Raw genomic sequence first — 13,751 nt, forward strand, 5'->3', positions numbered from 1 at the left:
GAGTCTGACTGACAGCTCTGTCACACCTGGAGCGGATCAGACTGCTGTGCACTGGGAGTCTGACTAACAGCTCTGTCACACCTGGAGCGGATCTGACTGCTGTCACTGGGAGTCTGACCCCCATTTCTATGTACATATCAATGGTGTGGTTTTAGTGTTCTGTGAGAACTAATATATAGCATTTACTTCTCTCCTCATTCCCTCCTCCTGCCTCGGCTCCCCATCCTTATCCTCACTCCTGTGTCTCCTCTCACCCCTGACCCTCCTGTGTCTCCTCTCACCCCTGACCCTCCTGTGTCTCCTCTCACCCCTGACTCTCCTGTGTCTCCTCTCACCCCTGACCCTCCTGTCTCTCCTCTCACCCCTGACCCTCCTGTCTCTCCTCTCACCCCTGACCCTCCTGTCTCTCCTCTCAGCCCTGACCCTCCTGTCTCAGTGTAGTGCAGTCAGCTGAGTGTGTCTGTACTAACCCTCTCTCGCGCTCCCTGCCCCCTCCATCTTTCAGACCGAACTCGGCCAGACATGATTCCTGAAGAGACACAGAAGCGCTTCGCTCAGGACCTCCAGGACTCGCTGGCCTGTGAGGTGGTCAGACAGCTGGAAGACTTTCGGTACTTAACTAATTAAAAAACTAAGTCTGGTGGTTGAGATTTACTCTCAGTGCAGTGTTAATGTACTGTAGTGTCCAGTCAGTGTGTCTGTATTAACCCCTCTCTCTCTCAGTGCAGTGTTCATGTACTGGAGTGTCCAGTCAGTGTGTCTGTATTAACCCCTCTCTCTCTCAGTGCAGTGTTAATGTACTGGAGTGTCCAGTCAGTGTGTCTGTATTAACCCCTCTCTCTCTCAGTGCAGTGTTCATGTACTGGAGTGTCCAGTCAGTGTGTGTGTATTAACCCCTCTCTCTCTCAGTGCAGTGTTAATGTACTGGAGTGTCCAGTCAGTGTGTCTGTATTAACCCCTCTCTCTCTCAGTGCAGTGTTAATGTACTGGAGTGTCCAGTCAGTGTGTCTGTATTAACCCCTCTCTCCCTCACCTTTAGGCACAAGAGGATGATGGGAATGACTGCCAATGAGCGGGAGCTGTCAGAAGTTGAGGCCTTCCCTACACACGACCGCATCACACTGGAGATTAAGGAGCGGAATGTGGCCGAGCAGCTGCTGGACAAACTGGCCGATATTCAGTGAGTCAGGCGACACCACGGGCAGCCCCCCACACACACTCGCACAACCTCAGGACCCCAGTCAGACACTGCTAAACACCGTTCACATTGTTTGTTTATCTTAAGACGCCTTCGTGTTCAGGACCTGCAGGCACGACAAAGTCAGCTTTCACCTGTGAGGGTGGCCACAGGATTGTCTGGAGGTTTTCAGGCAGTTTGGCACATATTAAAGTTGGGGTCCTTTTGTAGGACCCCCACAATATCAGTTGGAGATACTGAAGAGGCTGTCCTCAACTTTCTGGATAGCCACACAATCCTGGCGGGTGGGCTTTATTGGTTAGGTGTGTTCAGGCGCTGGCAAGGACAGCTTGCAGTTCTCAGGACCCCAGAGCTTGTGTGGGGCCTGACTGGGCTTCAGAGCAGATAAGGGGAGGAGGAGGAGGAGCTGGTGTCTTGTTTCATCATTCATCACTGTTGAAAGACTTCAGAGTAAAAACAGGGTAACAGAAGGAGTGATGTCCCAGGGAAAGGAGCACACTGTTGCACTCCTGACACTGTCGCACACTCGTGCTCTCTCACACTCTCTTATACACTTGCACCAGCACTCTCACTCACACATAGACACGCACACACACTCTCACGGGCACTGTTGCACACCTAACACTGTCACACACTTGCACTTGCACGCTTGCACACCCACACCCACTCTCGCACTCTCACAGGGGGCCTGCTGCACTGGTGTGGTTGGACCTCCACCATGCAGGGCCTGATGCAGATGCTCCGGCAAGTAGTGGTGTTGGGAAGGTGGGGGGTTTTAGTTGAGTGATAGTGAACACAAGCACAGTCTTCTCTCTCGCACGCACGCACACACGCACGCACAGTCCTCTCTCTCTCACACACGCACGCACACACACACGCACAGTCCTCTCTCTCACACACACACGCACGCACACACACACACGCACAGTCCTCTCTCTCTCACACACGCACGCACACACGCACGCACAGTCCTCTCTCTCTCACACACGCACGCGCACGCACACACGCACGCACAGTCCTCTCTCTCTCACACACGCACGCACGCACACACGCACGCACAGTCCTCTCTCTCACACACGCACGCACGCACACACGCACGCACAGTCCTCTCTCTCACACACACACGCACGCACAGTCCTCTCTCTCACACACACGCACGCACAGTCCTCTTGTGCACACAACCGCCTCTTGCACATGCGCACACAACCCTTTCTCTCGCACACGCACACGGTCCTCTCTTTTCTCACACACATGCACACGATCACAGTTGCCATTCTTTCACGCAATCCCCAGCCCCCCCCCCCCCCCCCACACACACACACACTGTGTTGTCCCGTCCCTCTTCCTGTGCCATGATGTCATCTGGAAGGGGGGGGGGGGGTGTGTGAGATGCAGGCTCCTCATTGGTCAGTCTTGGGCTTTCCCCCACCAGCTCCCTCCACACACGCGCAGACACACACAGAGACACGCACACTCTTCCTCTTTCCCACTTCTTGCTCTGTAGTTGCATCAGCCTCTCCCCAGTCATAAATAGCTCCAGCTCCACGGCCAGCGCCCTCCGTTTCCCAGCCAGACTGAACACTGCTCCCCGCGCCTGCAGGCTCAGACCTCTGCTCCACTCCAGAGCTTCTCCCTGGGTTTCTCATTCCTCTGTGCTGGAATATGCTCAGATTGCTCCACTGTGATACTGAAAACCGCAGTCCAGTTTACCGTACAGAAAAGCTGAAATTGCCTGATTACTGCAGGCGAGTACAGGCAGGCGGACAGCACGGTCACCACAGGCGGAGACCATGTTGCTCGGGAGGTGAGTCAGCTGAGCTTGTTAATTAATTAGCACTTGGTGCTCTAAGCAGCCTATGCACTGTAAATTATCAGGTAGGCTTATACACTGCATGCTCTTTATTAGTGATTAGTCCTGTGTGCATTTTGCACTAATTTGTGCAGTTATTCTCCAGATCTGATGATTGTTAATGTGCAGATACAGATGAGCTGGACTGAGTGTCTCTACAGTTACTCTACAGCTCTGATGATGATGAAGGAGTGTTAGTGTGAAGATACAGATGAGCTGGACTGAGTGTCTCTACAGTTACTCTACAGCTCTGATGATGATGAAGGAGTGTTAGTGTGAAGATACAGATGAGCTGGACTGAGTGTCTCTACAGTTACTCTACAGCTCTGATGATGATGAAGGAGTGTTAGTGTGCAGATACAGATGAGCTGGACTGCGTGTCTCTTCAGTGACTCTACAGCTCTGATGATGATGAAGGAGTGTTAGTGTGAAGATACAGATGAGCTGGACTGAGTGTCTTTACAGTTACTCTACAGCTCTGATGATGATGAAGGAGTGTTAGTGTGAAGATACAGATGAGCTGGACTGAGTGTCTTTACAGTTACTCTACAGCTCTGATGATGATGAAGGAGTGTCAGTGTGAAGATACAGAGGAGCTGGACTGAGTGTCTACAGTGACTCTACAGCTCTGATGATGATGAAGGAGTGTTAGTGTGCAGATACAGATGAGCCAGGCTGTTGTAGTGTGCTTTGTGAAATTGTGAAGATGGGTTTACTGAGAGATCTTTAACAGTGATCTGCAGTGGAGGGGGTCACAGTTTGACATCTCTGTACAATTTTAGTTTCAGTCTTCATCTCTGTCAAAACCTGCATTTGTCTGTCCCTCTCTCTGCTCAAGTGTCTGTCTGTGTGTTCTCCCTGTGCGTGCCTCTAGGGCTGCTGTCTTGCCAGGCTGTGATGGAACTGTGTCTCTCTCTATCCCTGACTTTTCTGTTTTGCTCTTTTGCAGTCCAACAATTTGCCCCGATGAAGAAAGATGGTAAGTCGTGACTTCTGTTTAGGCATACCCGTATATACACTGGTGAATACACTGTGTTACTGAAACACAGCACAGAAGCCTAACTTACTTCCTGTGGAGCTCAGATGTCTTTGTCTTAGTTCTTTGAAATCTGAGCTAAACATACGTCACTTTCATTCAGGCGTCAAGCTAGATGTCCCCAGGCAGTCCTAGGACCCCAGCATGACAGCATGACATCACTACTTGTATGAAGACAAAGGGCTTTTACACTGGGGTCCTTCAATGAAAGACTGTCTGAATAGGAGGCCTGTGTCCTGTAAATGCACTGGTTCATTAATGTGCTGGTGTTGCGTGTAAATAATGGAAGATCCCCAGGGACAGCTGGGATATGTCTGTTCCAGCAATGAGGTCATCCTTTTCTCCGACATCATGTTCCCTGTCTCTCTCTCTCTCTCTCTCTCTCTCTCTCTCTCTCTCTCTCTCTCTCTGGGTGTCCCTCCCTCGGCCCCTCTGCCCCTCTGCAGCACGGCCATGTTTACTGCTGTTGTCTCCTACATGAAGCACCTGGGTGTCAGGACCAAGTCCTCCGACAGCAAGAAATCCAGACTCTTCTTCAAGAAGAAGGTCAGAGCCTGCTCTGTGCTCCAACGCAGCTGTCGCCTCTGACTGACACTCTGACATGCTGAGCTGTTCTCACATGCTGACACACTGACTGTGACTCGCTAACTGGGAGACACACTGGGAGACACACTCAGAGACACACTGACAGCCAGGCCAAGTGACGCCCTCCATCTCTCCCCCAGCCGAAGAAGCCTGACGAGCCCTCCTCGAAGCACAAGATCCTGTCCAACCTCCTGAGGGAGACCTCGAGCTGGATCGGAGGAGGCAGTACGTATCGCCAGCCCGCGTTGCCAGCGGCCGCAGGGCCAGGCCAAGTCACACACCGCAGCCCTGCTGCTCCTGCCGGTGCTGTTCACATTGAGAACTGGATCTTTCAAAACACCCAGAATCTCTTGCCCTGTCTGCTTTCTTGTTGCAGATGTTGAAAACAGACCATCTAAAACGGACAGTGAAGGTACCTTAGATCCCCCCCCCGTATTCATGACATGGTCCCTTCCCCACTAATCTAAACCCTCTGCATGCTGGCATGTACCAATCGGAAAGGGTGGGGAGTGGGGCGAGTGGCGCATGGGGCTGATCATCACTGTCTGTTTCCTGTTCTCGTTTTCGGGTCATGTTCCTTCTCCTGCCACAGTGCGTCCTCGTCCCCTCATCTGTCCTCAATCAACACTAAATACAGGCTGGCTGAGGCCCAGAGCTGCTTGACTGTGACTTTATTACAGCAAAGAGAGACAGAGAGACACAGGACTGTCCTACTGTCCTGTAGACAGACACACAGAAACACAGGACTGTCCTGTAGACAGACAGAGACAGAAAGGACTGTCCTATAGACAGAAAGGACTGTCCTATAGACAGACAGAGAGACAGACAGGACTGCCCTACTGTCCTGTAGACAGACAGAAACACAGGACTGTCCTGTAGACAGACAGAGACAGAAAGGACTGTCCTATAGACAGAAAGGACTGTCCTTTAGACAGACAGAGAGAAAGACAGGACTGTCCTACTGACTTGTAGACAGACAGAAACACAGGACTGTCTTGTAGACAGACAGAGAGACAGACAGGACTGTCTTGTAGACAGACAGACGGAGAGAGACAGGACTGTCCTGCAGACAGATAGACAGACAGGACTGTCCTACTGCCCTATAGACAGAGAGAGACAGAAAGGACTGTCCGACCTTCCTGTAGACGGAGAGAGACAGACAGGGCTGTCCTGCAGACAGAGACAGACAGAGAGGTCCAGTGTCCCCTGAGAGTGGCCTGTGCTCTTGACTGTGCTGTGGAAGGACTCTGCCCCCACCCCCGTCCCTGACTAACCCAGCTCTTCATCAGACACCCAGGCCTCCTCCCATCACCCCCTGCCTGCTCTCTCCTCTCTGTCTGAACGATGCAGCGACTGCAGCACTGTGGGGTGTACCCACACTCGGCCATCGCCTGCCGTTCTCACGAGCAGCTGCCTCTCTGTCCTCAGGCGACAAGACGTCCCACAAGCCTAACGGCCGAACCTCTGCTGACCCCCCCACCTCTTCCACCCGGAAACCTGGGAGCTGCAGCCTGACTGTGGTGCCCGATACGAGCGAGGGGTCACAGGTCACCATCAGCGTGACCAACAGTCCAGACTCCACCCACAGCGACACCGGTTAGAACTGGGATCAGTGCAGTGTTAATGTACTGGAGTGTCCAGTCAGTGTGTCTGTATTAACCCCTCTCTCTCAGTGCAGTGTTAATGTACTGGAGTGTCCAGTCAGTGTGTCTGTATTAACCCCTCTCTCTCAGTGCAGTGTTAATGTACTGGAGTGCCCAGTCAGTGTGTCTGTATTAACCCCTCTCTCTCTCAGTGCAGTGTTAATGTACTGGAGTGTCCAGTCAGTGTGTCTGTATTAACCCCTCTCTCTCTCAGTGCAGTGTTAATGTACTGGAGTGTCCAGTCAGTGTGTCTGTATTAACCCCTCTCTCTCTCAGTGCAGTGTTAATGTACTGGAGTGTCCAGTCAGTGTGTCTGTATTAACCCCTCTCTCTCTCTCAGTGCAGTGTTAATGTACTGGAGTGTCCAGTCAGTGTGTCTGTATTAACCCCTCTCTCTCAGTGCAGTGTTAATGTACTGGAGTGTCCAGCCAGTGTGTCTGTATTAACCCCTCTCTCTCAGTGCAGTGTTAATGTACTGGAGTGTCCAGTCAGTGTGTCTGTATTAACCCCTCTCTCTCTCAGTGCAGTGTTAGTGTACTGGAGTGTCCAGTCAGTGTGTCTGTATTAACCCCTCTCTCTCTCAGCTGCCTCCAGTGGACGCTCTGACTCCCAGTCTCTCAGCGACAGTGCAGACCAGTCCCCAGGGGCGAGGGGGGGCTCTTGTGCTCCAGATGCACCCCCTCCCTGCGACACCCCGTCTGAGGAGAGTGCCGAAACAGAGAAGTGAGTGGGCAGGCAGGCAGTGAGTGAGTGATGGACAGGTGCACAGGCAGAAAGACCCGCAGGGCGCGAGTGTTTGTGGGTGCCATGAGGGGGTGTGGCTTGTCCCCTTGTGTGGTGGAGAGGGTCCCAGGTTCCCCCAGTCTGTGGTGGCTGGGAAGGGGGGCGGAGGGGGTCTCGCTGTGTGCCCGCTGCCCTTGTCGCTGCCGCCGCCGCTGCTACTGCTGCTGCTGCCGCCGTCGCCGTGGACACCGGAGGAGGATCCCACCGTTCTGGGCCCGCCCACTTCTCTCTAAACCCTGCCCCCTCCCGCCTCCCCCTCCTCTCTCTCTCTCTCGCCTGTCTGTCTCTCTCGCCTGTCTGTCTCTCTCTCTCTGTTAGTAGGAGCTTAGATCACTATGTACTTAGATACTGGCCCACAACATCCAATACGCTTCTTCAAAGTACTGCATTTAGCACTTCACAAATACTGTATATGCTGTATGTCTTACCAGTTTGTGTGGCTAACATGCCCGTGTTCAGTTAATATGCAGTCCTGTTAGATGAGGAGGACAGCTGGTCCAGTGGTTCAGGTCCAGTCTTGTTAGACTGGGAGGACAGCTGGTCCAGTGGTTCAGGTCCAGTCTTGTTAGACCGGGAGGACAGCTGGTCCGGTGGTTCAGGTCCAGTCTTGTTAGACCGGGAGGACAGCTGGTCCGGTGGTTCAGGTCCAGTCTTGTTAGACCAGGAGGACAGCTGGTCCGGTGGTTCAGGTCCAGTCCTGTTACACCAGGAGGACAGCTGGGTGTCTTGTGCAGGGACTGCTGTCGGTGAGAGACATGCTGCTCCTCTGGATGGAGTGGCTTGCTTTTCTCCTTTCTTCCCTGTGTGAGGTCATTCCCACAGGAAAAACGCACACCTGCTTTTTCCAAAACAGAACAGAAATAAGCGGCTCGTCCAGATTTGTTAGAAAAACAATTTCTAACTGATTGGGCTTTTCTGCGCCCATCGATGTCATTGGTCAGTACTGCAGCAACAGCACTTGGCTGATGCCATCGCTGTTGCTGCTGTATCGCCAGCTCACTGATGACAGGACCAACTGGTACTCTACTGTCAGGAGCTCACAGGGCAAGCGTATGCATATGCAGAGACAGATATCGGTCCATACTTGAAGACGTGTGTGTACAGTTACAGATCGAGATGAATAGACGCCTCTACAGTATATAGGGTTATACAATCGGGAGTTTTTGCCAGAATCTAACGGCCTGTGCTTATGTCCCCTGGGTCAGCCTGGGAGTTTGTGAACGGACTACACTACGCAAAGCTTCGTCGGCAGCCTCGATCTGTGTTTGTCCCCCCTGTGTTGTGCGTGTCGCGTCCTTGTGTAGCGCTGATCTCCGTTGTTGCGTTGCGCGGCTCGCCGGCCTGTCCTCGTGTCCCAGCCTGCTTTCCGTGCAGCTGCTTCACTGCGTGGAGTGGCGCTGAGGGTACGCACAGCGCTGTGTGCTTGTGAACCGCTGCTCACTGGGGGCACGCAGTGATTAACTCGTGGGCTCGTGTGTTTTTCACAGGAAGAAACCAAGGTGGGTGTCTTCCGGTGACTGTGGACGGCTGTTGATCCCTGGGGCCTGGCACATACTGACACTCACCTACTAACAATCACACACTTACACACACTCACTGCATGGCTAAGTATCGCTCTCCGGAATTCAACAGTGAGCTCGCGGTTATGAAATATTACTGTGTTCTGTAATGAGATAGTCCTCTAACAGTAACTGTGCTTCATATATAACATATTGCAGTCGGAATTCAGTAATGATACAGTCCTGTAATAATGGCTGTGCTTCGTGTATAAAACATTACAGTCAGCGTTCAGTAAAGCCACAGTCCTGTAATCATCGCTGCGCTTCATGCATAAAATATTAGTGTTCAGTAAAGACACAGTCCTGTAATATTTATTGTGCTTCCTGTATAAAATATTAGTCAGTGTTCAGTAAAGAAACAGTCCTGTAATAGTCACTCTGATTCATGTTAAAAACATTACAGTGAGTGTTCAGTAAAGACCCAGTAGTGTAAAAGTCACTGTGCTTCATGAATAAAGCATCACATTCACTGGTAATAATGTCCACCATCCAGTGAAGATGGGATCTTATTATTGCCAATGCAATTATACAGTAAAGGCATTAATCCTTTCTACAGCAGTAGATGTTGATGGATTTCCTCTGTATGCTGAAATATAGAGCCCTGAAGGATCCTGCAAATCATGACATGAGTGATGTTAGCTCTCTTTTGACTGACCCAGCCTAGGTACAATAGGGCAGCAGCTACTGGAACTCCTAGTATCTCTGTCTCTCTCGCCATCTCGTTGTCTTCTTCTGCTCCATATTCTGTTGTACATTCCCCTCTGTCCTTCCCCTAATTCCCCTCAATCTACACCTCCTTCTCCCACCCCTCTTCATTCTGCCATATCCCTCTCTCCCTCTGTTTCTTTCCTCATCTCTCCACGTCTCCCCCCCGTCCCTTCTCCACTCTCTCTCTTGCCCATCCTCTCTCTCCTCTCGTCTCCCTCTGTTCCACCCTCCTCTCTTTCTCATGCTGTGCCTCTCCTCCTCCGTCTGTCTCCCTCCCTCTCTCCCCCCCTCTCCTGCAGGGTGGGAGGAATAAAGCTGGGCCGCAGCGAGAGCCTGTGTGTGGAGCGCCGCCGGTCCCATCGCGGCTCGTCTCGGGCGAAGCAGAATCGCTCCCGCAGCGACGTGGATCTGCAGACAGCCGGCAGGGCCACCGGCCCCCCTTCTCCGGCCACCAGCCACCCCCCCAACCAAAGACATGCAGCCTCGTATGTCACATCGCGAGGGAGGGACAGCTAGCGCTAGGGAGTGGTGGGGAGAGAGTGGGCAGGGAGAGGAACAGAGAAACACTCTACAGTAAAGACACAAACCTGTAACTGTGTTAATGTGTAAACTGTTACAGTCCGTGTTCAGTAAAGACACAAACCTATAACTCTGTTCATGTATCAGATATTACAGTCAGTGTTCAGTAAAGACACAGTCCTGTAATAGTCACTGTGGTTCATGTATAAGATATTGCCGTCAGTGTTCAGTAAAGACACAGTCCTGTAATAGTCACGGTTCTTCGTGTATAAAAGATCACAGTCAGTGTTCATGAATAGTCACTGTGATCCATGTATAAACTATTATAGTGTCCGGTAAACACACAGGCCTGTGAGGTTAGTTTCTCTCTGCCCTTGGATAGCTCGGACAGCGTTGCGGTGCAACCAGACCAGCCCCAGCCGGGCCCTGTCAGCGCGCCAGCGGAGGAGTGCGAGCCCCGCACAGCCGAGCTGGAGCAGGACCCCCCCAACTGGAGAGAGTGCATCCCGCCGGAGACATCGAAGACCCTGAGCAAGAGGGAGACCAAGAGGCAGGAGGTCATCAATGGTGAGAGAAGGAAGGAGAACTACAGGGGGCAGAGAGGCAGCAGGGGGAAGTGGGAGAGAGGGTAGGGTGGGGCGGGAAGGGATAGAGGGAGAACAATGGACACGGTCTTTCAGCGGCCCTGGGCTCTCCCTCTCAGAGCTGTTCCTGACGGAGCACGCCCACGTCCGCATGCTGACCGTGCTGCAGAACGTCTTCGCCCGGCCCATGGAGCGCGAGTCCATCATGACCACGACAGAGCTGGAGGCCATCTTCCCCAACCTGGACGAGATCATCGAGATGCACTGTGAGTGAGCTTCGGCCCCTGGACAGGAGTCCGATCCACTCCGGGCTCTGCAGTGTTGTGATCAGAGCTGTGATCCAAATTGTACTGTTGCAATAGAATAGCAGAATAGAGTCTTCACTGTTTATGTACAAGTTGACAGTGTGTAGTGCTCTGCACTGGAGACTGCATTATCTCTGTAGCAGTTTATACGGCATATATCTACTCTATAGTAGGACTCCATATAGTAGTATATGCATATGGAGTCTACTCTATTCCATAGGAGTCTATAGTGGAGTCTAATCCCTTTTGGAGTCTGCACTGTATATGTAGGAGCGTATAGTGCACACATCTCTGTTCTGTGTCTACTGTCTCTATTGGAGCCTACAGTACATGCAATTCTGTAGTGGAGTCTTTGTTGTCTACATGTCTAGAAGTGTTCGCGGCCACTATCTGTAGCAGCCTGCGATGTTTGTATTCTTGTGTCCTGAGCTGGCCTCACTCTATGCTGCCTGCATCAACAGCAGTCCATGCACTCTGTGTCTTCAGAGGTCCGTCCTGTGTCTCTAGTTCACCTTCTCTCTCTGCCCCTGCAGATTCCTTCTATGAGAGCCTGAAGAGGCTGCGGCAGGAGAGCAGCTTCATCGTCAAGGCCATAGGGCAGACCCTGCTGAGCCGGGTACGGGCCGCACGGCACTCTGCCTCCAGGGTGTGCACAGGCTGTGACGAATTCAAGAATCGTTATTTTACAGGTCAAAACACAGAGGCACAGTTGATTGGTTTAACTTGAACTGATTAAAATCCCTAATATTACTTGTCAACTTTAAGAAAGTTCTTCACAATTGCCACGACCCACTCTAGCTCATTCGCACAGTTTCACCACTAGAGGTGGCAGCTCCTAGAGCGGTCGCCAGTGATGCCAGTGATGAAAACCTTCATTTAAACCCATTTTCCTCGGGCCTGCGTTTGGCCTGACAGTTCAGTGGAGCTGAGGGGGAGTGGTTCCAGAAGCTCTCGGCCCGGTTCTGCAGTCATCAGTCTTACGCTCTGGACTTCATTAAGGGCCGGCAGAAGAAGGACCCCAAGTTCAACACTTTCATACAGGTGAGCCTCCCTCTGACGCACCTGAGCACAGGTATCCTCCCTCTGACACACCTGAGCACAGGTATCCTCCCTCTGACACACCTGAGCACAGGTATCCCTCCCTCTGACACACCTGAGCACAGGTATCCCTCCCTCTGACACACCTGAGCACAGGTATCCTCCCTGACACACCTGAGCACAGGTATCCCTCCCTGACGCACCTGAGCACAGGTATCCCTCCCTCTGACACACCTGAGCACAGGTAACAGTCTATTTCTGACTCTCAGGAGGCAGAGAGTAAACCACAGTGTCGACGTCTCCAGCTGAAGGACATCATCCCCATTGAGATGCAGAGACTGACTAAGTATCCCCTACTGCTGGAGAACATTGCCAAGAGCACAGGTCAGTCTGCGTCTCTCTCAGGGCAGTGTTCATGTACTGGAGTGTCCAGTCAGTGTGTCTGTATTAACCCCTCTCTCTCTCAGTGCAGTGTTCATGTACTGGAGTGTCCAGTCAGTGTGTCTGTATTAACCCCTCTCTCTCAGTGCAGTGTTAATGTACTGGAGTGTCCAGTCAGTGTGTCTGTATTAACCCCTCTCTCTCAGTGCAGTGTTAATGTACTAGAGTGTCCAGTCAGTGTGTCTGTATTAACCCCTCTCTCTCTCAGTGCAGTGTTCATGTACTGGAGTGTCCAGTCAGTGTGTCTGTATTAACCCCTCTCTCTCTCAGTGCAGTGTTAATGTACTGGAGTGTCCAGTCAGTGTGTCTGTATTAACCCCTCTCTCTCTCAGTGCAGTGTTCATGTACTGGAGTGTCCAGTCAGTGTGTCTGTATTAACCCCTCTCTCTCAGTGCAGTGTTAATGTACTGGAGTGTCCAGTCAGTGTGTCTGTATTAACCCCTCTCTCTCAGTGCAGTGTTAATGTACTAGAGTGTCCAGTCAGTGTGTCTGTATTAACCCCTCTCTCTCTCAGTGCAGTGTTCATGTACTGGAGTGTCCAGTCAGTGTGTCTGTATTAACCCCTCTCTCTCAGTGCAGTGTTAATGTACTGGAGTGTCCAGTCAGTGTGTCTGTATTAACCCCTCTCTCTCAGTGCAGTGTTAATGTACTAGAGTGTCCAGTCAGTGTGTCTGTATTAACCCCTCTCTCTCTCAGTGCAGTGTTCATGTACTGGAGTGTCCAGTCAGTGTGTCTGTATTAACCCCTCTCTCTCTCAGTGCAGTGTTAATGTACTGGAGTGTCCAGTCAGTGTGTCTGTATTAACCCCCCTCTCTCTCAGTGCAGTGTTAATGTACTGGAGTGTCCAGTCAGTGTGTCTGTATTAACCCCTCTCTCTCTCAGTGCAGTGTTAATGTACTGGAGTGTCCAGTCAGTGTGTCTGTATTAACCCCTCTCTCTCACAGATGATGAAGCAGAGAAAAACCGTATCCAGCAGGCAGCCGATTGCTGCAAAAAGATTCTGAATCATGTCAACGATGAAGTGAAGAACATGGAGAACCTGCTGGTAAGAAGAGTGGAAAAGTTTGAGTCAAAGAAAGTGATGTGAACTAGAAGAGAATATGAAGTTACAGCTCTGATGATGATGAAGGAGTGTTAGTGTGAAGATACAGATGAGCTGGACTGAGTGTCTCTACAGTGACTCTACAGCTCTGATGATGATGAAGGAGTGTTAGTGTGAAGATACAGATGAGCTGGACTGAGTGTCTCTACAGTTACTCTACAGCACTGATGATGATGAAGGAGTGTTAGTGTGAAGATACAGATGAGCTGGACTGAGTGTCTCTACAGTGACTCTACAGCTCTGATGATGATGAAGGAGTGTTAGTGTGAAGATACAGATGAGCTGGACTGAGTGTCTCTACAGTTACTCTACAGCTCTGATGATGATGAAGGAGTGTTAGTGTGAAGATACAGAGGAGCTGGACTGAGTGTCTCTACAGTTACTCTACAGCTCTGATGATG

General features: G+C 51.5%; 1 protein-coding gene across 13 annotated transcripts in view; it reads left to right on the forward strand.

The window, feature by feature from the left end:
• Positions 1-13,751, forward strand: part of arhgef1 (Rho guanine nucleotide exchange factor 1) — a 34,857-nt gene that overhangs the window by 11,708 nt on the left and 9,398 nt on the right. For 7 of the 13 annotated variants that reach the window (XM_088905321.1, XM_088905320.1, XM_088905322.1 and 4 more), the window contains exons 7-21: positions 506-611; positions 1,040-1,180; positions 3,997-4,026; positions 4,530-4,629; positions 4,809-4,893; positions 5,045-5,080; positions 6,097-6,264; positions 6,896-7,034; positions 9,661-9,846; positions 10,263-10,447; positions 10,584-10,730; positions 11,303-11,385; positions 11,685-11,810; positions 12,077-12,191; positions 13,193-13,293. In XM_088905321.1, coding sequence (XP_088761447.1) covers positions 506-611; positions 1,040-1,180; positions 3,997-4,026; positions 4,530-4,629; positions 4,809-4,893; positions 5,045-5,080; positions 6,097-6,264; positions 6,896-7,034; positions 9,661-9,846; positions 10,263-10,447; positions 10,584-10,730; positions 11,303-11,385; positions 11,685-11,810; positions 12,077-12,191; positions 13,193-13,293 — 1,748 coding nt within the window. The remainder of the gene's footprint in view (positions 1-505; positions 612-1,039; positions 1,181-3,996; positions 4,027-4,529; positions 4,630-4,808; positions 4,894-5,044; positions 5,081-6,096; positions 6,265-6,895; positions 7,035-9,660; positions 9,847-10,262; positions 10,448-10,583; positions 10,731-11,302; positions 11,386-11,684; positions 11,811-12,076; positions 12,192-13,192; positions 13,294-13,751) is intronic. The other 6 variants (XM_088905332.1, XM_088905334.1, XM_088905333.1 and 3 more) reach the window with 3 other exon arrangements.

Source organism: Atractosteus spatula, chromosome 25 (assembly GCF_055471065.1).
Source record: "Atractosteus spatula isolate fAtrSpa1 chromosome 25, fAtrSpa1.hap1, whole genome shotgun sequence".
Classification (NCBI taxonomy): Eukaryota; Metazoa; Chordata; class Actinopteri; order Semionotiformes; family Lepisosteidae; genus Atractosteus; species Atractosteus spatula.